At 42.2% G+C, this 24,207-nt stretch overlaps 2 protein-coding genes across 2 annotated transcripts; both read right to left on the bottom strand.

The window, feature by feature from the left end:
• Positions 1-1,318: 1,318 nt before the first annotated feature.
• Positions 1,319-7,477, bottom strand: LOC118789167 (cilia- and flagella-associated protein 91-like). The gene is made up of 10 exons (XM_036545492.1): positions 7,405-7,477; positions 5,863-6,146; positions 5,347-5,524; positions 4,686-4,843; positions 4,122-4,304; positions 3,704-3,837; positions 2,474-2,575; positions 2,266-2,337; positions 2,030-2,176; positions 1,319-1,390 (listed from the first exon to the last, which is right to left on the bottom strand). Exons 2-10 carry the CDS (start codon positions 6,083-6,085, stop codon positions 1,319-1,321), a joined length of 1,269 nt encoding a protein of 422 aa, XP_036401385.1. The 5' UTR covers positions 6,086-6,146; positions 7,405-7,477.
• Positions 7,478-11,203: 3,726 nt separating this feature from the next.
• Positions 11,204-23,798, bottom strand: cfap91 (cilia and flagella associated protein 91). The gene is made up of 17 exons (XM_036545931.1): positions 23,590-23,798; positions 23,337-23,413; positions 20,902-21,041; positions 20,137-20,211; positions 19,925-19,981; positions 19,661-19,842; positions 19,184-19,361; positions 18,832-18,989; positions 18,334-18,507; positions 17,831-17,964; positions 17,630-17,743; positions 17,424-17,495; positions 17,176-17,322; positions 16,712-16,933; positions 16,468-16,616; positions 15,769-15,860; positions 11,204-12,901 (listed from the first exon to the last, which is right to left on the bottom strand). The coding sequence occupies exons 1-17, from the start codon at positions 23,669-23,671 to the stop codon at positions 12,666-12,668; spliced, it is 2,289 nt and encodes a 762-aa protein (XP_036401824.1). The 5' UTR covers positions 23,672-23,798; the 3' UTR covers positions 11,204-12,665.
• Positions 23,799-24,207: the final 409 nt, after the last annotated feature.

The raw sequence follows: 24,207 nt of genomic DNA, 5'->3' as shown, positions 1-24,207 counted from the left end.
GAGTCACATGGCTATATGCTTAATGCGCAGGAGGCTGTTCTGATGGGCTCCCTGAGTGCAGAAATCTTTCCCTTTATATACTCAAACCATAAGGACTTGGTCAGCACATGAGGTGGGGACCGAGCCCCAATAGGTTTTGTCCTTATCTGGCTATTGATTGGTGCTGGTGTTTATTCTTGTCCCGTTATTTGGGGCATGTGCATTGGTGTTCATTCTTTCAGCTTGCTGAGCAGATTTTCAGACTAAGGGTTAGGAGACCCTCTACTGTTATAGAACTATCACCCCTTTGCTACTTGCATTGTATGGATCAAAATGAGACCAAACAAGACATGTGTACCTTGAACCAAACAGAATATACAGAAATAATAGTTGATAGTTGCAGGTTGGGATTTCACCACTGGTCAGGAGGAAGGGTCCCTGAGGGATTTGGGATCATCAAGATCCCGTGCCCTCTGACTCTCCCTACCCCCTGGTGACCCATCCTGTCGTACAGTTCCTTGGTGTGGAGGAGCGGGGCCACATTTCTTGTCATTTATGGCCCAAGAATGCTTACTTGAGCAACAGTCCCTTATTTTAGTGTGCCACAGTCCGTATGTTGTCAAGCGTCTCCCATTCCCACCTTACAAAAGATTTAATCATATTTAGACCTGGTGGTTGGGAAGGCCATGGAAGCTGTTTGAATTCATCCTGGTATTCATGAAACCACTACTGAATCTGTTTAGCAGCACGTTGGCATTTTGTGGAAACAATATTTGCACCATAGGGTGCACTCAGTTGGGAACAGGCAATGGTGGCCTTGGTTATACATGCTTTCTGAAAGGCAGCCTTTGCTTTTCACTTACTGAAAAGCACTATACAAATAAAATTTATCTGAACTGAACTGAACTGAAATATGAGCATGGTTGACCTGTTTAACAGCTACAACTGTGTACCAATGAACTGGTGACTTTCTGGAGGTCTGTGCATTGAAAATATGTATGCATGGAACTGACTCATGGAACACAAGTTATACTTAAGGTGATAGTAATTATCTATAATTGGTACAAATCTTTAAGTAATTTAGAAAATTAAGCTAAACCAAATATACAATACAATGCCAAATTAAAAAAAGTGGCTTTTGAAATTCTCTGCTGTTCTTATGTTTCTTTTTTTTTAAATCTCAAAGGCTTCAAAGAGGTGAATTTTCCTATTGACACAAAAAAGCCAGTAATTTCTTTCATTCTGCTCTAGTTTATTATAGAAGGAAAAATGTCTATGCCTCTCACAAAGCTGGGACATGGACCCACCGCCATGCTACCTGCTGATGCACCAGCTACTTTTACACAAAGTCCAATGTGTCCACCACAACCCTGCCTGCCAGGCCCTGAAGGTAACTTTCCCGCATTGACACCTGAAAGAGGGAAATTGCATAGTCTGTTTTTTCTGGGGTCAAGCAGCATAAAGCTTTCACAAGCACTTTGTGAATGTTCGTAAAAACGTACATCAACTGACACAGGTTGCCATAGAATGTGATAATGCTTGGCATAAGTTATATAATAATAACATTCTCATTCACTAAAGTTTGTCAAGGTAAAGACATTTTTGATATGGACCATGAGATGGTGATGGTGGTTTCAGTTGGTGCAAGTCTTTATAGATGTGTATACAGTGCTTACGAAGATGTTATGTATCAAAAGTCTCTTGTGTAGGACAACTCACAGAAAGTGTTACCCTATATTTAGATTCTGAAAATGCGGTTAGCATCCAGGGAACATCAAAAAGCAAATAGTATGTAGGAGACAGTGAGGTGGGGTGAACAGGGGACATGAAACAGCAAATACACTGAGCCCATTAAGAACAAGTGTGCTATAGCATTTTACTTGCTGGCATATTACAAATCTTTCTTATTGTACCTGTACGGGAAATATCTCTACATATGTCCATACAGTACTCTCTCTTGTAGCTGTATGGGAAATTTCTCTTAAGTCTTTAAGGGAAATCTCACTCCTTGTGTCTCTCTGTGTATCTGTATGGGACATGTCTCTCTCACCATGTGGTTGTGCAGCTCTCTCTGTTTCTGCAGGTCCAGTGTAACCTGTCTCTGCACCTTCTGCTTCTCCTGCTCCTCCCTCTGCAGTGCGTGAGTTGTGCGCAGCTCCTGGATCAGCTCCCAACGCTTCTCCTTCCCCTCGAACATCTGAAACGCACACAAGGAGAGCCTCTGAATCTTGTTTGGAAGCGCTGAATTTTTACTTTGCCCATACAGGTAAAGCACAAGCGACTCACCATATTCATAATGGATCTTCCTCTCAACAGTTTCTGCATGAAAATGAGAGCCAGTTGCTTCTCCTCATCCCCCTAATGGAGAATATGTACTTAACAACAGGGCACAAACATTGCTGATGAAAACTAAGTAGAAATGCTGTGATTTAGTACCCAGGCATTTTGAAATTAAAACCATAGGAGCCCCACTGGGGTGTGGAGGACACGGTACCTCAGGAGGTGCGTCAGTTACTGGAGTTGGGGGACGTGGTTTCTCCAGATCAATGAGAAATCGGAGTGGCTTCTCCTCAAACATCTCTGCACCCTTTAGTTCCTGAGGGGAGAACTTCTGCAGTCACAGCTCTAACACATCTGCCTCTCAGTGCACTGCAAGTATACTACATTATTGGCATTTAGCAGACACTCTTATCCACAGCGACTTACATGAGTTACAAGTTTTTACAATGTTATCCATTTATACAGCTGGGTATTTACTGAGGCAATTGTGGGTTAGGTACCTTGCCCAAGGGTACAGCAGCAGTGTGCCAGTGGGGAATTGAACTGGCAATCTTTTACAAGTCCTGCTCCTTAACCTCTACACTGCCACCCCCCTAGATCTCACTGTCTTCATGAGAACGCCTCTTACCTAGTCCTTCATCCATTCACTTGTCTTGGTAGCACTTTATAATGAATTGAATACCACTATTTTCAATATGACTTAACTTGCTATTTATATCTGAGAAATGAGAAATACTCTCTAGGGAACTGTCATGTAACTGCATTGAGTTTACACTATATGTTACCATGCTGTTACCATAGTGTTACCCCTTTGTCTAAACTAATGTGTAACTACTTTTTTAATCATAGCATTACAGTAACACCACCACCCCCTCCATTTGTGGCTCTGGGATGACACCTTTGCATCTGTTCAGAGAACAAACACTCTGCTGTCAAGTGTTTGCCAGTATTCTGTGATGAGTCATGCAATTTCTGCTTCAATTGTTTTCAAGGTCTCTAATGCAGTGTGTTATTACCTTCTGAAGTGGTGAGCAGCAGCGCTGTTCTGGGTGCAGAGAACGGTAAACACACCAGTACATCTGGAGGCCTACTGGAGCAATCTTATCTAAGTGCCATGCTCAGAGGTACATCATGTCCCACCAGGGTGCTGAACTCATAACCACAACTGTACCAAATTACTGAACGACTCTATAGTCAGCCACTTGTTGGTATCTAAGGAAGACTGTGCGTGGTTCAAACACATCTATGCTATAGTAGATTTTGCTTCTGGAAAACTCATTTTTTCCAACTGCCTCACTTATAAACTGATAATCTTAAAACAAATCATACTCTTTCACTGTGCTTCATGGGAAGGCAATCAAAGCCACACTGTGCACAACTTCTCCGTTTTCCCATCAAATGAGCCAGCAGAATATTTGCTCTCGCTCACTTGAGGTTGCGCTACCTGGTGAGCCTGCATCAGCTTCATCTCATGACGATCGGCACGCTTGATGAACCCTTTAAAGTCCTTTGGTCGGGGGGCTTCAATGAGAGGCTCTGTGACTGAAGATGGTAGACTAGCCTCCAGCTGCAGGAGGTCTAGAAGGTAAATGGTACATGCCCATATGAAGAGTTAATAAAGGGTATTACCAGGGTAAATAAGGGGTATTATCAAGGTTAACCAGTAATGGATATATCCAGTTGTGTTGGTATTCATAGTTATTCTTTTAGAAAAAGGGTGGATACTACTATACAAGACAAGAAACTGGTGTGATGATACTTGCATTTTCTGATTACAAAACATTGTTCCCACAAAACAGCCCTACAACAGTATATCTATTGAGACCACTGTGGGACTCAGTCTGTGTATAAGTTTGACAAACCTTCATAAGTGCTGAGGTACTTGGTCTTCACCTCATTAATCCTGGAAGCCAGATCAGAGGACTGGCCTTCCTGCAAGCAAGGGTCGCACGTCCGCAGTGTGTGTTTAGCGTACACCTTAACGGTGTCACGTGTGTCCACCTTCCCTCCCGCATTTCTCTGGTACTCTGTCAGTCTCCTGATAGCTGAGGCCAAAGCAGTCACAAACGTCACCAATGTCTGAGCAGAGATGCATTTCTTTCATTTATTTCTATCCAACTGGAGCCCCACCCTGTCTCTCACAAGGTCCTCATCACATTCAACTGTTTAAAGTGATCACAAAAAGAATGTAAGAGAATTAAATCAGCACATCTACAAACCACCAACACTGAGTATGTCGACAATTACAACACCAGACTGACTTATAAGTGGTATACAGAAAGTTATTGTGAATTTTGATCATTTTGACATAAAACATCTGTCATAGAGCATAATGGTAGGCAGGGATTCTATCCATGCTACCGTAAAGACAATGGCTTCTCCACTTATAGCTATCTGAGGGAGAAGAGGAAGTGTACAGTACTGACAGGCCAGGTAATCTCTGCGCATTTTCTCAATCTCTCTGTCCCGGTCACGCTGGCGCTGGGAGAAGCGCTTGTCGAGGCGCTTCATGGTGACCTCCTGTATCCTCTCCTCTCTCTGCCACAAGTGCTTGATCAGCTGGTCTAAGCGGAAATCGTGTAGCCTGCAGATGGACAGTGACACAAAGGGGTCATGAGCACAGTGCAGGGTGGAGCATGGGGAAGCATTACAGGGGTGACTGTGTGGCGTACAGAATAAGCACTTGAGCCTGTGAGGTTCCTTTCACAGGTAGGGCATTTCTCTTGTGCTTTTGAGTGAGGTACTTAACCTGAATTGCTTCAATAAACAGCAACCTATATAAATTGATCATTTGTAAGAGAGAAAATAAAAGAATGTGAACTCTTAATTACAGGGAAAGAGTGCAATACAGTGGCCTTCAGTGGGGTTTGTGTTGTGGCCCAATCTCACATGCCACCCCAGCAGTGTAGTGTAGTGGTGAATCGTGTTAGTGGTAGTTTGTAAGAGCAATGTTATCTGCGGTTAGGGGCAATGTCATGTAATCAATTACAACCCATACTGTGCTGCCACCACAGCTTGGTGCCCAGTAACTGACAAGCAGTTTCTTTGTTATTTTAACAGAGGAAGAGTAGCATGGCCATCACTAACTTCTGTATCTCCTTCTCTCTAAAGGCCCACTTCTCCCGCTCCATCTCCTTCATCATCCTTTCTCTCCGGGCAACTTGAGTGAGGTCATCATAGGGTGGCAATGTGGCCTCCTGGGCCCTCTGCCTCCTCACCCACTCCACCCTCTCCACTTCTCGCAGTCCAATCAGGAGGCCATGACCTAGAGTGCACATACAAGAATGAAATCCATCTGAGGATCAAACACACCACACAATAACTGAAGCCCTTTTAATAAGCCCAGTTCCACAAAGTAACAGAAACCCTTTTAAAAAGACCAGTTTTTAGTACAGTAATAGAACCTATTTTAACAATACCAGCTCTAGTTCTGGAAAACCTTTGTTCAATTACCATTCTGTTTTCAACTTGTTCTATATGAAAACAAAACAAAGACTCAACTTTTGTAGCTTGATCTGCCTCCTTTTATTGAAACTATAGTAAAACATAACTTGTTAGTGGGCACTGTTGTTACCATGAGAAGGCAGAGACCACAGCGCCTACCCAATGTCAGCGTTGCCAAGGTTAGGATCTCAGGGGGGGACCCGGGACAAACCACAAAGCTGGGGTTGTAGGGTTCTGTCTGCACCTCGCTGTCCCGGTAGTCCGTCTGGGTGTTTGCCGTACAGTGAGATGTGGATGGTAGCAGCACCTCCTCTGCATGGGGGTTGGAACCCCTCCTGTGGAAGCCAGCAGGTGGCCATGCTTTGTTGTTCTGGGGATCCATGGGAATTTACACCGTGCCACGAGCGCGCTCCTCAGTTTGTACAATGGAGGGTCAACACACACTGCAGAGGAAGACATTGTGAAATGTGACCGAGAGAGCTGGCATGAGGGCACTGGAGCTGGAGTGGCCTCTGCACTCAATGTACAGAGCTTGGTTGAGCAAAGCACTCACTCTGTAAACAGAGGGATGAAAACACGCCTAATAGTAGGGCATCAAGGTAGTTTTGATTTGATTTTGTGTTATTAAACACATAGCTAACAATTACATCAAACATCCAAGATTCCATCTCCATCATTAAGTGATTTGGATCGCATTTTCCATTTTCACCCTTCATTTCGCACTTAATTTCAACGAACCTAGAAGTCCAAAGTTGATTAGAACTCATTGACTTGTAAATTTACCCTCGTAACTGTGTAAATCCCCCAAAACTCCCCCCCGCCCCCCAACAATCCTGAACTATCTATCTATTCTTCTCAATATGGGAGGCCACATGATGGCAGTGGCACTGACAGGAGTGGCGTAACTGGCGATACATACATGTTTAAAAAAATGCCAAGAACAAATAATTTCAATATAGTAGATCCTGGCTATGTCAGGATCGTACGTTACTGGCTACGACGCTAACGTTTACTAGGTAGTTGATGAAGTCTGTAAACGGTCATTTTGGCTCTGTTGTTATGGGTTGGCGTTCCAATGGCCCAACAGCACACTCAGAACTATTAATTTAATGTTACCACTGTTGGATGATATCTGCATTCTCTTATATGAATAAAAATCAGACCCGAAAGCGTTTGTTTTTAACATTTTTATGTGAAAGATGATGAAATTAGGGATAACTAACGTCAGTTAAATTACATATCATGGTGTAGTCTACTGTATATCACGTAAGTCTACTCAGATAGCCTAGACAACGTTAATGTCTAATTATTTTAACTAATCTAGACAGATGAATTTACGGCAACAACATTTTCATCGTACTTGGTTAAATAAGTAAATAAATAAATAAATATCGGACGAGCTGTAAGGTTAACTTAATATGCATTTGGTTACGTTAGCTCGCTAGTCCCCAAACAATGTATCTAGCTAACGTTTGCCGATTTACCCAGCGACGTTTCACATCAGAAAATTAATTAGCTCGCGTTGTTATTTTGTGATTTACTCGTATGCTGGCGTTTATATTTGATTTGATCACGGTCAAACAGTAGCGTTAGCAAGTCTGCCTCGCTAGGCAAAGCAGATGAATTTTGGAAAATTAAATATTCATTAACGTTAACCGTAAATCTAATGTAACGTTATGGCAGGGCACTCGTACTACTTACATTTTTCAGGTATGTATATGCTGACGTTCGTAGATGGAGTGATTACTCTTGCTTGTAATAACGACCACTCTGCTGTCGACTTTACTGTTAACCGTCAAGAAGCTAACGTTAAAAAATAGACAGCAACATGACATCGGTAAATTGATACAGCTCGCACGTTGTGGTGGCGTGAAAACACGGCCCTGCTTCACTGGATTACGGTGTTGGTTAGCCTTCCCTATCACGTCTGAAGCGCTTAGCTTTTATAAACCAGTAACATAACACATAATAAAAAAGTGGTCAAACTATAAGATGTGGTGACATATTCATATGGTGATTCAATTTCATAGAACGTTAACAATGGTTAACTGGAATGGCAGGTACGCCATCCACGAAGTTACACGAAGATAGCAGCTATAGGCACATATAGACACACCAAGCATTTTTATAGTTTTTATTAAATGAATGAAAAAATAAAAAGAAATTTACAAGAGGATGACTGATAGTTAAAAAAAAAAAATCAGAGGCTTGATTATTATTCGTTGAAATAAGCATACCATATGTGGTGTTTATAATTGTTTGAGGTCGTGACTGTTTAAATATAGCTTGGTATTAATAAACCTTTATTAGCAAAGAATTAAAGGATATTTCTTTAATAATTTGTTTTTATGAATGATAATAAGGTTATTAGTATACCAATGAATTATGTTAATCTTATGTTTACTAAAATCTGTGAGATCAAAAAATACATTAGGCCTATCTATTGACCTAAAATGGGTCAAAGAGATCTTTCTTTTGAAGATTTGTGTATGGTGTACTAGAATGTGAGTGTATAAGATCATTGGTGATGTACACTGTAATTAAAAGTAAAAAACTGTCAAGGTTTCAGCAACGGCTTCCCGCAATGACCAGCAGGCGTCCTCATGACATCCTGTCTCTCTCAGTTGCCTGCTACATCCTTTAACATCCACCAGAGGGACTTTACTTCCTGTTTGTGTTTGCACTGCGAATGTCTAATCATTGTCTGAATGTTCACACCTGTTTGCAGTAGGTGATTTGTTCATTTTTAACGGGGGGTGGCAGATGCACACGCAGCACTCTCTCTGCTACTAACTAGGGGATGGAGAAGGTTAACAAGTGGGGTGCATTTTGGTCATTTTGCTAACAAGGAGGATAGCATTCTCCCTCACATCGCCTACTGCCTGTTTGTAATTAGTCTTGAATGTTTGCTGTATTTAAACCCTGCCTGTCATAGTGTTCCTTGCTCAGTCTTGAGCTTGCCTGTGTTCTGTGCCTTCCAAAGTTCACCTATGTAGTAAAGATTATTTGTCTTTTTTAAAACCCTTCTGTGTTGTACATGATCCCTGCATTTGGGTCCCTCCTGCTCAACTTTTACAAAAACTGTGATGTTTGTTTTATTGTCATTCTTTGTTTACAACATTTTCTATAACAGATATAGAGGAAATGAACAAATGTGTGTATTTAATGTTTATAAGGAATAGCACCATAGCTTTAAGTATGACAAACCCATTGGTTTTAAGGTGTAAAGAGTAAAATAATGTTTTCCCTTTTAGCATTATGATCAAAAGTACAATGAGATGCAACTTTGCAATTGCAACTTGCAGTATAAAGATATGAATCATAAATTTGGCAAACTAGTTCACACAAGAATGAGGAGCAAATACTTTCAATGCCAAATCTCCTGCTAAGCATTTGAATATGACCTTTGGTCTCCATAAAAAAAAAAACAGGGAACTGCAAGACCTGATTTGACCTTCATTTACACTGAGAATCTATTATATCTACCTAATTTAATCAATCAAATTTGTATAATAAGGCATACCTTAGCTTTTCAAGCTGTGCAGCTGTGCATTTCTTTTGATTTGTCTTTAGTGGCCTTTTGTTTTTCTGCCAGCTCTTCTTCTCTCTTTGCTTTCCTTTGTGGTGTGTTCCCGTATTATGTTTTTATCATTTATATCATCATGTTTCCGAGTCTTTTCTTTGTGAAAAAATGTTTAAATGTACTTAAATAAATAAATATACTTAAAAGCATGGCTTTCAGTTCTTACCCTCTTTTCCTCACTTTCCCTGATGAATGCAATTGTAATCAATTTATCTCATAAAAAAGTCTTTCACCTCATCTTAAGTATCTCTTCTTCCCTGTCTCTCTCTCTCACACACACAGTTTAATAAATTCATCAGACTGTTTTATTTGCATGAAAGAGATACAATCACGTTGTCAAAGAAAGTGTGTAGTACATGACGATGCAGTGTTTACAGATTTCTCAGAAAGAGTGCTGTTATATCCCTGCTTGTTTTCTCCCCACCCCTCTAAAGCAACATGTAAGTAAAATTCTTATCTGATGACTCCTCTTATTTACTAAAGTTGGAATGAAGTAGCAGCAGGGTACATAATCATGAATGGAACCAAACCAGTGAATACAGACACATCTCAACAGAGCAGTGCAGTGCAATTCCTGAATGAATGAATGTATTTGAAGAAATATTTTCAGTGTACTGTGTTTTCTGATTGACTATAATATGTAGTACCCCTGGGAAATTCATTGCTTTTATTTTTGAATAAAATAATTTACAAATAGAGAACAAGGTAAAGGTGTATTTGCAATGGGCTAGTTGCCATGTTTACAAGTGGTTCCGTTTCATATGTGTTCATTACGATGTCAGTAATCCTGTTAAAGTTAGTTCATGGGAGCAAAAATGTGGGAAAAAAAATATGATTGGTTAAGTACTAGCCTATCGAATTACTGTTGCTATGTACGTTGGGATTGTGCCTGGTTAACGAGGGTAGAGAGAGTTCGAGATGTGTGGAGAAAAAAAAAAGTTTTATTGGCGTTAAGCAGAAGATTCTGGGGGAAATACAACTTACGAACTGTTTGTGTGTGTCATTATTTTTATTTCTGGGTTACACTTTGCTGGGGATTTTGAGGTGTACTCAGTAGTGGCGAAGAGTAAGAATTCCTGTGCTTGATCGCCATTTTGTGGATTAGCCGTTACCTACACGGGACATTTAGCTGTTTCAGACTGTTGCGAGTGATTCAACGGAGGGCAGCGACGACTCCTTTTCGCAATTGCTGCGAGGAGACGGCGAGGGAAAAAAGGACTGTGTTCAGCAGAGCCTGAGGTGATTGTGTGAGGACAACGCATCGGATACCATCTCTCGGAGTAGGCCGCTTTGTTCTTCAGATCGCGGATGTTCGTGAAGTTTCCTTGGTCTGCAGACGAACGGTTTCGTGAGTAAGAAAACCACGTCTTTGTCCGGCATTATGAGCTCCACCATGCGCGCCAACTAAAGGGTACCCCAGACGGTGTGTGTGTGTGTGTGTTTACAACGCGAGTGTTTTTTTTTATTATTTATTTTATTTGACGCTGTCTGTATTTTGTTGTGCACTTATCTGGGTACATGTCTGTTCATTTCTCAAACCGTAATTGCACTTCTTGGATAAATAAATGTCATCTTCTGCAGCTAAAGTAATTGATGCATAAGAGTTTTGATGTTAATGAGCATTCAGCTATCATTTAGAGAGTCCGCTATTTTAGTGGTGTTGCAGTCCAATTATTTGTAATTCGTGGGATACATTGTTTACAATTCAATCTTTGAAGATTAACTCAAAGTGGGGGCTCACACTGTTATTAGTAGTTAATGCAAGGGAGGTCAGTTATCCAGCATCTAACTATAGCCATTCCCATAGGCTATCCCAGGCCTCTTAGACACCCTGTGTGAGACAGTAACCCTAGACCTATATCCTGCCTGGTGCATTCCACTTAAACTCCTCCCTTGTTGTGTATTATTCACGTGTTCATGGTAGTGGGGCGCAATAATACATGTATGTAAAAGTCAGCTTAGTGGGAGGGTTACAAATAAAAGATTCGTTCGTGTGACTCAACAGTCATGCAACCAATATGCTTTGAGTGACAATGACATCAGCCTATAGAAATCCAAAAAATGACCTTGAGTGGAGGAAAATTTGCATTAGAGCAGGCTGCTGTCCAGGCAGCATTCCAGAACTAGTAGAATCATTGGACATAAACACCTCCAATCACTGTAGAAATCAGTGCACAATACTTTGATTCTCATTCAGTGCCTACAGTTTGTTGATCCAGTTCTTTCAGGTCATGACTGTTTGGGTCTGCTGCAGTTCAGAGTCACTATTGATTTGTTTACTTCTTCCAGTTTGTGAAGTCTTTCAGCACACCTCGTTCAGTGAATCTTGTTCACTTCTTTCAGTACATCTTGTTCAGTGAATTTCGTCCAGTTTGATCATAGTGAGTCCTATGCCTTCTAAAAAGTTTACTAACACAATTATTATGAAACACAGACATTACCCAACCCATGGATGTCACCTGTAACCACTTACCACATCAGAACTACATAAGAGAGCATCCAATTTATCGTGTTGTATTGTCCACCTCAGTACGTTGTGCAGTCCAGTTGGGTATTTTGCCTCTCCACTTGGTCAGGTTACACCAGGAAATCCTTGTCTGTGAATTTTAATCCATGTACAGAGGCTGCACACAGAGGGTACACTGACTTCATCAGAGGTGTTTCAAAAGTTTCACCCCTGACGTCCCCATTGTAAAAAGGTGTGATAGCCACCTATAACCCCAATAAGGAATAAACCCTAAATGTATCTGAAGTCACCATGCACCACATTAATGACAGATACAATGGATCATAGAGAAGACTGGGGGGGGGGGTCTATCTAACGAAGACACTGACTCTAATGGGAATGTTAACTATGATTGAAGTCATCAGTTAAGAGACAGTTCAGACAAGAAGGAACAAAAAGAAAGGGCTGATTAGATCCCATTAAAAGGTCATTCAGTTTAATTTTATTTTTTCTTAATTAATCTCGTATATACACATATATAGGAAATACTAAAATCAGTAAAATAGATACCAGGAGTCACTTTATAACTGTTGAGTCATACTTAATCAGCATGTATTTGAAACAGAATAGTACATGTGCTTTACATTAAATAATTTTAGAAGTTTAGAGATTTTAGAGGTATAACATTACTTCTGAAAACTCACATAATAAATTGAAGCTGAATGAACTAACTGAAATAACTAAAAACCAATTCATAAAGTTTTTTCACATTATTTTCTTTATTGAAACCCCAGCAGCATCCTATGCCACTGCTGAAAAAGGCAGCAAATGCATTGTTTCCTCAAGTTATTACCGAGGGAAAAACACCTGTGTAGAGTGTAGCTCTCCAAACTGAAGGAGAGGCTGTCTCACTATGTGGTTCCTCCACTGGCCTCATTCTCTTCGCTCTCCTCCCGCACCTCTCCCAGAGCTAGGGTCCTCCTCCTCACGCAGTTGCTCGGGTCTTCCAGGAATCACCTGGGGGTCCTGAGAATGAGGGGCACTGTTCGAGGCTCTCTGTGGGTGTGTCTGCACCCTTGGGGTTCTGAGAGGAGGGCTGATAACTACCTCCATCACTCCATGGATGATGTGGCGCACAGCCAGGAGATGTATCTGTTGGCTCTGCTTCACTGTCCCAGGAGAGAGCAGAGGGGAATCACCCATTCATTCATTTTAAGAAAATAAATACTTCATTATCATTTTTTCTACATTTTTCATGAATTACTTGATTTCTTCACTCAAACATTTTATAGTGTATTTACTCACAGATCAAACGTTTCCAAAACTTTTTCAATTGTATCTGTAGGTGATCTGTGATGGTCACCATATTAATGTGACTTTACTGACAATTTACAATTCTCAAGCAGACAATTTAACATTTTATAAATTACCATTGTGCAGATTTTATATACATTACTGTGCCCATTTAAGCACTTCACAAGACTATTAGTGAATCACCGAAAGTACCTAATTGTTTTTTTTTACCAGCCTCAATTCAACCCAGTCTCTACCTAGAACCTGCTCATTAAATGTGCTTCTAAGTTTCTAAGTTGTGTCACACTCAGCAGAGACCTTAAATGGGATTTAGCTTGATTTTTTTTCTCCTGCCATCAGAAACTGGCTCTGGCTGTCCACATACATGCAGCATATATAATGCCTATATACATACATACAATCCTGTGCAAATAATAATAATAATAATAATAATAATAATAATAATGATAAGCTGCTCCTATGTATCATTTCAAAAAGAAATTCAACATGATATACAAACTAAACAAGAATGAATGGTTTACATGCAAGAAAGTATGCTATGTATGCTAAGTATGCTATGTAGTATGCAGTACTAAACCAACTATCCACTTTTCTTCTCAGGAACAACCTTTTGGACCCCCATCAGTCAGATTTCAGAGCTGGCCACTCAACAGAAACCGCACTCCTGGCCGTGACAGAGGCTCTCCACACTGCTAGAGCCTCCGACACAGTCAACCACCAGACACTAATATCAAAGCTGTCTGAGATGGGCATCTCTGGAACCGCCCTCTCATGGTTCAAGTCCTACCTGACTGGTAGATCTACTGGAAAGGCTCCACCTCTGCACCCACCCCCCTCACTACAGGAGTTCCACAGGGTTCAGTACTGGGACCCCTACTCTTCTCAATTTATATCAACTCTCTTGACTCAGTTATCAAATCACATGGCTTCTCCTATCACTGCTATGCTGACGACATCCAACTCTTTTTCTCTTTCCCTCCCTGTACCTCCCAGGTCAATGAAAGAATCTCTGCATGCCTGGCTGACATCTCCAAATGGATGTCATCCCACCATCTAAAGCTGAACCTCAGAAAAACAGAACTGCTCTTCATCCCAGGCGGCCCTTCCCCCCTGCATGACCTCTCCATCACCGTCGATGGCACCACAATACCATCCTCTCAGTCAGCAAAGAGCTTGGGCGTCATCCGCGACAGCAACCTGGACTTCAAGGAGTACATTGCTCACACGTCACGGGCCTGCCAATTCCTCCTCCACAACATCAGGGGGATTAGTTCGTTCCTGACAACATACGCGACGCAGCTCCTTATCCAGGCCACAGTTCTCCCTCGACTGGACTACTGCAACGCTCTCCTCGCAGGCCTCCCAGCCTGTACCACCCAGCCTCTCCAGCTCATCCAGAATGCAGCTGCCCGACTAATCTTCAACCTCCCAAAATTTTCCCATGTTACTCCCCTGCTTAAATCCCTCCACTGGCTTCCTGTCGCTGCCAGGATCAGATTCAAGACCCTGACCCTCGCCTTCTCTGCAATCAACAGGACAGCCCCTGCCTACCTCCAAGAACTCATCCAGCCCTACACACCAGCCCGACCCCTGCGCTCAGCAGCAACTGGACGCCTCGCTCCTTACATGGTCAAGGCAGGAGGTGCTCGTTCTGCCAGACATCGGCGTTTCACCTACATCATTCCCCAGTGGTGGAACGAACTCCCTGTCCTTCTACGGACAGCTCCTTCACCCCATTCCTTCAGACGGGGCCTGAAGACGCACCTCTTCAGACTCTACCTGGACTAACCCAGTACACAATTGCTTCCCCCCCCCCCCCCCCCCCCCCCCCCCCGCTGTGCTTTTTAAATTGTTTCTTGTTGCTGCCTTTACCCTGACGTTCATTGTGCCGTTTGAAGTTGTTGAAGTTTGCTCTTTGAAGGTGTATCGTATTAGTTGCCCTATAGGCTGTAATTGTACAAATCTGACAGTACTGTGTCCTCAAACAGACCTTGCTCTCAGCTGAGAACTGTCTCATTGTGGAACTGTACACATCCTGTCCCCGTACTGTCGCTATACTTACTGTATGCACTTTTGTAAGTCGCTTTGGATAAAAGTGTCTGCTAAATAAATAAATGTAAATGTAAATGTAAGCGTTTATTGTAACATAAAATATTCTTATTTTTCAAAATAATTCTTCTGAATGACATCGCATTGAAATACACATGACATTATAATGTTTTAACAGCAGACTGTTCTCTTTTTCTGTCTTTAACTCTGTCTTTGTCCTCTTCTTCTTTATTCTAATATCACTGTATTTATCCTTATAGTTCACCTGTATTTCTTTAGTTATCTATAACCCTAAACAATCTTTGTTTTAATTGTTTTGATTGATTCCAGCACTACCTGAAACTACACATAAAAATAAAATTAAAATAACAACAAAAAACACAAAAATAGCTTATTAAAACTGAAAAAATAAGCAGGTAGGTTTATAGTGGTAGCTAGGTCTTAAGATTCAGCTTGTAAAATAGTCACGGATGGAGAGGCTCTGATATATTCAGGCAGGAAGCTCCACAGTATAGAACAGCAGCAGTGTAACACTTTCTAATGATTGGTGTGACAGAGGAAAGGCCTTCGGTTGTTGACCTCAGGCTATGTTGCTGTCACCCAAGCAGGATGTTGCAGAAACATTGTGAGGCTTTCGTCTGATGAGCTTTGCAGTTTTGCAGATGGCACCCACCTCTGTCCCTCACAGCTCTCTTCTGTACCTCAGGGATGAGGAAGCTGTACACCAGATCTGCAACAATTTCCTCTGACTGCAGGGTAGTCCGACTGCAGGGGTAAAATGAAAATGAAATGAGAAAACCACAGACCTCAGTATTCTTCCAGCTGACAGGACACAGAGTTAGGTAAACAACCATTTCAAATGGAGAAATGTAATCACATTTTAGCGCTGTATCTTCTATTGCCTGCAAGCTTTACAACAACAAGCATTGGAAGTTGTGTAATCTGCAATCAGCAATTTAACAAATTACATTTCTGAGAAAAATGGCACATAATGATTACTATAGCCCTCTGAAATCATAGCCTACGTGTGATACAGAATGGTACAGAATGTAGTTACCAGGAATATCTGAATGCCCTTACGGTCTGGAGTGAAATGGTCAAAATTCTGCCCTGTGAATCAATACTTACCTTGTTATGTAACAACAGTAATTACTTCTTTGAGTATGACTGAGGTAATAATGTTGGCATACACTGTATAATCTGAAGAGGATCATGATCTTCATTACATTTCAGGCCAAAGTCTTCACAGCTTATAAGCTTTAGTGTAAGGCTTTGATAGGAAAGGTGTTATGTGGAATGCAGTTGATGCAGATTGATAAAAATGTCTAACTTGGGTTGAACAAAGAAGAAGAAAAGTTGAGAAGTAACGCACGATTCCTCTATGGTATAGGCGATGTTGTTGATCTCTCTGGCCACCCTGCGTATCTCCTCTCTGGCCTGGTCATCAGCGGTCTTCTTAATGGTGCTAAGGATGACGTCTTCCAGGTACTGATCCACTGTCTCCTGATGCACCTGGACCACCTGGAACATACATGCACAAAAAAAGAATCAGGAGAGGTGAGGGGCGCGGTGTGGGCCACGTGCCGATGGTGCTGACCTACAGGAGGCGAACCGACCTGCCTGAAGATCTCATCCTCCTCCCGCCGGCGCCGCTCCTCCACCTGCCTGCGGCCGCTCTCCTCTGCCTCTCTCCTGCACCGCTCCCGCTCTGCCAGCAGGGTGAAGGCATGGATCCGCCGCTCCTCCTGCAGCCGTACCAGCTCCTTCGATAGGAAGTCCAGCATGTCAGCCATGACGCTGCCTGAAACACCCGACTGGTAACCCTCCACCGCTGACACCTGAAATATGCACAGAGAATGATCTATCCCGGCTCAGGCCCAAACAGCAACAGCATTTGAGCTGGCCATTTTGACCCAAAGTGAGAAAATTAAGAGAAAAAATGCTAAACCACTCCAAAGAATTATATGACTTTATAAGAAATGTCTTTCCTTGTACCCATATGGTACTCTCTCTCGATAGCTACGTGGGAAATTTCTCCTTGTGTCTCTCTGTGTATCTGTATGGGACATGTCTCTCTCACCATGTGGTTGTGCAGCTCTCTCTGTTTCTGCAGGTCCAGTGTAACCCGTCTCTGCACCTTCTGCTTCTCCTGCTCCTCCCTCTGCAGTGTGTGAGTTGTGCGCAGCTCCTGGATCAGCTCCAAACGCTTCTCCTTCCCCTCGAACATCTGAAATGCACAGCAGAAACCCACACACACAAAGACAGCCTCTGAATTCTGTTCATAAGCACAATGCTCTTATTTTGGCAGCACACTTAAAAGATACTCACCATGTTCTGAATGGACCTTCCCTGCAACAGTTTCTGTAGATAAATAATAGCCAACTCCTTTGCCTCATCCCCCTAATGGAGAAAATGTATTTACCAACAATGTGAATTAACACTGCTGATGTACATTAAAAGTGCTGTGATTAGATGTCCAGCCATGTCAAAATAAAATTAACAGGAGTTCCAAAGGGTTCCACGGGGCAGTCTACCTCAGGTGGGGCCTTAATTTCTGGAGTTGGAGGATGAGGGATGGGCTTGTCAGTCTTATAGAGGAATTGGAGTGGCTTCTTCTGTTTGACCTGTGTCTTCTTTTCCTTTAGTACCTGAGGGAGGAGCACCTGCTGTCAAGAGCTATGAAACTTGCACCCCCAGTGTCTCAGTGTGTCTCTGAGCCCCTGCTGTTACACTACCTGGTGTGTCTTCATCAGCTCCACCTCCTGGCGAGTGGCATGCTTTACAAACCCTTTAGAGGTTTTTGGTTTGGGGGCTTGGATAGAAAGCTCTATGACAGAGGCAGGCAGGCTAGCCTCCAGTGTCAGCAAACCTGAGAAGTGGGGGATATGACCAAGATTAGTAGGAGGTATATTCAGAACTAGTAAGGGGTGTAACTTAAAAAGGGTTACATCATGTATTACTAAAGGGATCAGTGAATCATAAATTAGCAATGGTTACAGATAAGGTTAGCCAGCTCACTACATATCTGCCAATAAATGATTTGAGGCTACCTACAATGACCACTGTGGTCTGTACAGTGTGTGTTTTACAGTAATGAGAAGACATAGTATGTTATTGGTGTTTGGATTAGTGTACTATTTACACATTAGAGGAGGAAAGGAAAGGAGAAAAGAATCTCTTCCAAAAAAACACTTTATTTCAAGATCCTAAAGTATCTGTAATTCAGCATAAATCAGACCTTCGTAGGTGTTGAGAAACCAGTTCTTGGCCACACTCTGCTTGAACTCCCAGTCAGAAAACTGGTCCATTTGGGAGAGCGGCGCACAAATCTGTGATACGTGATCTTTGATGATGTCACGTCTCTCCAGCTTCCCTTCCACCTTTCTCCTCTTCTCTGTCAATTTCCTGATGGCTGAGGCCAGAGGAAGGCTCATCTAGTAACTGATGGCTAAATACTACACTACATGCATTTCAGCTAAATCAGTTTCAGTTCTACCCTCAGTCTCCCATATCATCCACTATGAAAACAACCGAAAACAACTGAACATAGACAGTGAATGACAGTAAAAGGGAGAAACTGACCAGGCCATAAACTACATTTAAAACATCAACAAACTGTCAACCTCAAATCAGACACTGTGCATTTCAATAAAAACCATGCAGGCATTTTGCAGATGGGGCAACAAATTATTTGATGAAGAAGCAGAAAGACAGGATAAAGAAGAGTAATACCAACAGACAATATAATCTTTGTGAATCTTCTGGAGCTTGGTGTCCTTATCCTGCTGGCGCTGGGAGAATTGCTCGTTCAGGCGCTTGACAGTGGTGTCCGCCTTCTTTTCCTCTCTCTGCCATAGCAGCTTCCTCAGCAGGTCCAGACGCTGCTCCTGCAACCTGGAGACCACAGTGTGGGCTTTGTCTAATTGTATATGTTCACAGTGTCAAAAAAACTGACAGTGTAAATCATCAGGAATATGATGTGGTACATGCAGCAACACGCTTCCACCATGGCCTGCTGCTGAGTGCTGCCTGTGATTAGAGCTCCCAATTCTAAAACAAGGAACCCAGGTGGCAGGCTGCTTACTCACTTCTGGATCTCACTCTCTCTACAGGCCCACTCTTTCCTCTCCATCTCATCCATCATCCTCTTCCTCTTGTCCAGCTGGGTGAGGTCATTGAGGGCTGGGAGCTGGGCCTCCCACGCCCTTTTCATCCGAACCCTTTTGATCACCTCCACCTCTGCAAGACCCGCGGGGAGACCGTCACCTACATGACAGGGACGCAAGCATGAGGTTTTTAAGCATTCTCTACTGTAACTGAAACTCCTCAGTGTTGCCAATATCACATCAGACAAGTCCAGCCAACCAGTTTTTCCCTGTGCCTACTAAAGACACAGCAACAAAGACACAACTCTTGTGGTTTTCACCCACCTGTGTTTACACCACTTCTTCAGCTGAAAAAGTGAAACTGCAGTCAAAGATGAGAGCACAATAGACTCAATCCTCTTGGAAGAATCTGACAGTAGCCATGATCCTTAGTGTGAGAGAGTGGACAGAGGCACATACCCCAGGTCAGCGCAGCTACGGTGAGGAGCTCAGAGGCCATCCTGGGACAGACCACATACTGGGGGGAGTAGGGGTCAGTCTGCGCTTCACTGTCACGATAGTCTGTCTGGGTCTCTACCGTGCGCTGAGAAATACCTGGCGGCTGTTTCCCAGCCTCATCAGTGTTTGAGTGTGGACTGCTTCTGCAGAAATAGTCATGTAACCATAGAGGTAGGATACCTGAAATGGCGCACGGTACTCAGTAGGAGGTATTCCCACACTTACCTTGGTCTCGCAAACATTACATCAGGAGGAACCTGCTGGGTAAAGGGAATCAGGGGACTGAAGGGGAGAGAAGGAAAGGGAGAGAATAAAATGTGTATTACAATTTTTAAATTTATATGTATATATCAGTACATACATGAATACTGATACAGAGAGATACTGATACAAAGAGAAAGCCCCTCCACAAAAGCAGTGCGCCTCCTCCAGCTCACCGACTGAAATACTTCCATCGATCCACACCCAAAATATCGCGGTCACCAGCACTGCCATGAAGCTTAACTGATGACCTGCAACAGAAACAAACAAATGATATTTGTTAAACTTTTGTGCAGAGAATATTTGTGAAAACATTTAAATGTCAGTAGGCTCTTTTTTATCTGTGGAGAGTTCCACAGCTCTTCTGTTTCTGCACATTAGTTACATTAGTTACGCATCTGTCACAATGAATTATATCTGCATTTATTAACAGCAGTATTGGTGTGAACTTAAACACACTGATTCTAAACTACATGTCCAATTCTTTTTCGGAAAGGTTTACTTCAAAGTTTTTGTATGGACCCCAACTGACTTTCCTCTACCAACATGCTTGTTAACTCTTTCATACTGTTCATGTGTCTCAGCTCCGTTTTCCTGATGTTATATAAAAAGAAGAAATTTATTCATCATATGGCAATATTCATACCTGGAATGTTTAAAGACCTCTACAGCAATACATAAGGTTATATTACTGGAGCAAAAGGAACAAGGGCATGGGTATGGAGCAGCCCATAACACAGTGCTATGTTTAGAATACACATGTGTAATGGCAAATAGTGTACTTTGTGGATTAACTGGCTGCCCTTGCTATCCACATAGCTCAGACAAACGACTACCTCGCAAAGATAAAACACCCCACCAAAGGGTGCTAACTGCACTCGGACTATAGCTCTAAGGGGGTGGCGTGAGCTCTGGGTAAGAGTGAGTGTAAGTGTGTTTACCCTGCTAGTCGCTGCTCCCCGTGGCCTCGCCAGCGGCCTTTGATGACGGCAGGCCCCGGGTCAGTTGCATCCAAACAAAGCGCTAAGCACGGGTGATGGGGCAGGTCACTAAACATGCTCGTATACTCTGGAACCTTCTTCTGACAAAGGGGATGATAACATGTTACAGTAACAGCTTCCTTTTGGATTATTGGTATGCAAAGTTACAATATCATACAACCAGTGACATCTGCTGTGAATAAAATCCATGGTAAATGAGCAACATATCCATAAAAAACTTGTATAGTAGTTATAATAATGTATTTCATATTACTGAAAATATGATATCAATGGTTTGTCATCAGTATAGAGAATAAAAATAATAAATAAATTACTTAAGTATGAGCATACGTGACAAATTTTAAATAAATAACTAGGTAATACACATTCAAATAAATAGCAGACAGGCAGCAGTTGCCTGTGTGTGTGTGTGTGTGTGTGTGTGCGCGCGCGCACGTGTGTGTTAGGCTGTGTTCACACGTAGCATCTTTTTTGAAGCTGTCAGCGTCTGTTTTACATAACAATCCTATGGAGTAGACCGTGTTTTCAAAAACATCCTGAGTGTTTTTTTTTTTAACGCCGTCGCCGGCGTCTTTTTCTCCAGCTCAGGGCGTTTTTTTTTCAGTTGAAAAAAGTTCAACTTCTCAGAAAAAACGCCCTACGTCAAGCGCTTTTTTGACAGCTGACCAATCACAGGCGGAGATGGAGAAGGTAGCGGTGGAGAAGTTAATTGTGCTAGTTTCTGAGCACAGTGAACTGCACAACATGACAGTTAAACGGTATCATAACATCCATCATAAAGATGCCGTTTGGAGTCAAATTGGACGGTTCATATGAGTTTCTGGAAAGTGTTCGTGTTTACTGCTTGTCGTTAGCAAAACTAGCCTGTTAGCTAGCTGCGCAACAATGTATAGCCAGCTAGATCGCTAACAACATGCTACTGTTGTTATGGCAACAAAAGACGCTCTCAACTGCTTTTTGGAAAAAACGCTGCGGCGTTTTACTTGAAAAATGCTCTGGCCAGGGTTTTTCCTCAAAAAAAGACACTACGTGTGAACACAGCCTTAGAGTGCGGCTCGGGTCGCATAAATCTGTCCGAACCCGACCCGAGTCCGAGAGAGTAGTAACCGAGCTCGACAGGCATTCTGTTTTTTATGTCCGAACCCGAAACAAGCCCGACGCAGATAGCGAAGCCAGTAATAGTAATTTTTTACACCAGCGTTTTTTTCTGCAGCTCAGGGTGTTTTTTTCAGTTGAAAAAGTTCAACTTCTCAGAAAAAACGCCCTACGTCAAGCGCTTTTTTGACAGCTGTCCAATCACAAGCGGAGTAGTGACACCTGTCGTTTCCCATAACAACCACCAAGAAGAAGGTAGCGGTGGAGAAGTTAATTGTGCTAGTTTCTGAGCACAGTGAACTGTACAACATGACAGTTAAACTGTATCATAACATTCATCATAAAGAGGCCGTTTGGAGTCAAATTGGATCCTAGGAGTTTCTGGAAAGTGTTTGTGTTGACTGCTTGAAGTTGTTAGCAAAACTAGCCTGTTAGCTAACGTTAGCTCTGCAACAATGTATAGCCAGCTAGATCGCTAACAATGTACATGCTACTGTTGTTATGGCAGCAAAAGACGCTCTCAACTGCTTTTTTGGAACAAATGCTACCAGCGTTTTTTTTTTACTTGAAAAAATGCTCTGGCCAGCGTTTTTCATTAAAAAAGACGCTACGTGTGAACACATTACATTTTACATAACCAACTGCTTCGTTATTATCTTATTATCCGACTAAATCGAAATGCCTCCATACCAACGATTTCCCTACATGGTTTTCGGTAGTTTTAAACCTCCCCGATGACAAATTTTGTTTGACATTCTCCATCTTTAGTCTATGAATATTTATCGCCTGAAATACCCTATGTGTTGCGTTGTCACGTAACAAACCCCAGCACTGAACAGAAGGTAGCCCAAACACAGGCAGTAGGTCCATCATTTTTATTTATTTTTACACTATATTTCCACTAAAAAGAACTTGAAGCACAACTAGGCTAGCCCATCCTCATTAGTAGTTCAAAAGTCAAATGTTCGCTGCCTAGTTATTGTTCGGGCGACGTGACCGAACCCTAACATCATTTCTTAATTTTTGTCCGACCTATCGGGTATCCATCCAAGTGTGTGTGTGTGTGTGTGTGTGTGTGACTGCATGTAAAATTATACTAAATGCAAATTTACAATGTCGTATAAAACTGATCTGACAGACAGGTGTGCTTAACTCTGAATGCAAGTCGAATTTAACGTTTGATAAAAGACAGACGGATCCGAGGACAGACGAATGAAAGGTAACGTCAGGCAGCTAGGTAATTAGCTAACAGAGAGTTAGCCAGCTCTCTAGGCACTAACCACTCGCTCCACTGACGCAAGGGCCCTGAAGCGTTGCCGCGCGTGATCCGTTTCACTGGACAGGGTGCATACTGTATCTGTATTCAAAACAATCACAAAAGGCAGTGGCAGTTGTATTTTTTGTATGTGTGATAAGTCCTTTTATGATAAGCATAAAAGCTAGTTAAAATTTAGTCAACAATGGAATGGGACATTGTTAGCTAGCTTGCTCGCAACACTTATTATATACAAGAAGCGCTTCAAACGAACTCACCATATAGATAGTCGTATGGTCTTTGCTGTCTAACGGTTCCCTCATTTCGCTGCTGTAAAGTACGAGTGACTCCCACACTCATGTTGAACTGGTTGGGCTACACAGCTAGCCAATAAGTAATATTCAGTATAGATCCATAATCAATCCAGCATGAATTAATGATTACTATTTTTAAGCGTGAAATTGCCCAGGAGTTACAGAGCCCTCTCACCGACTGACTACTCTAACTTAAAGTAACCTTTTCTCACAGATTACTGCATCTGCAATTGTACCACCTTTGTTGCTAACTTCAATCCACGAGCAAGAAAAGTTGCTATGGAGATTCTAACAGACGTTCGAACAGGAAGAGGCAACAGCAACACTGGTATGTAGCTGCTGATATTCACTAGAGGGCAGCATTATCTCAAATCGATCTATTTATCTAGATTTATATACACTGTATCAGAGTATGCCTATCTATTTGTTGTTGTAGATCTGTGGGAATCCATGTGTTGGTCAAACAAAGTGTAAATGTGTAATGTTATGTAACTACCTTGGTTGTGTGCTGTGACTGAGGAACAGAAATTGTGAAAGGAAAGTATGACAGAGTAACACTTTTTTGTGTTACTCTGTCATACC

This window comes from Megalops cyprinoides, chromosome 14, assembly GCF_013368585.1.
Source record: "Megalops cyprinoides isolate fMegCyp1 chromosome 14, fMegCyp1.pri, whole genome shotgun sequence".
Taxonomy (NCBI): Eukaryota; Metazoa; Chordata; class Actinopteri; order Elopiformes; family Megalopidae; genus Megalops; species Megalops cyprinoides.
Note: the sequence above shows the minus strand (reverse complement) of the source record. Positions and strands in the feature narration are given on the sequence as shown.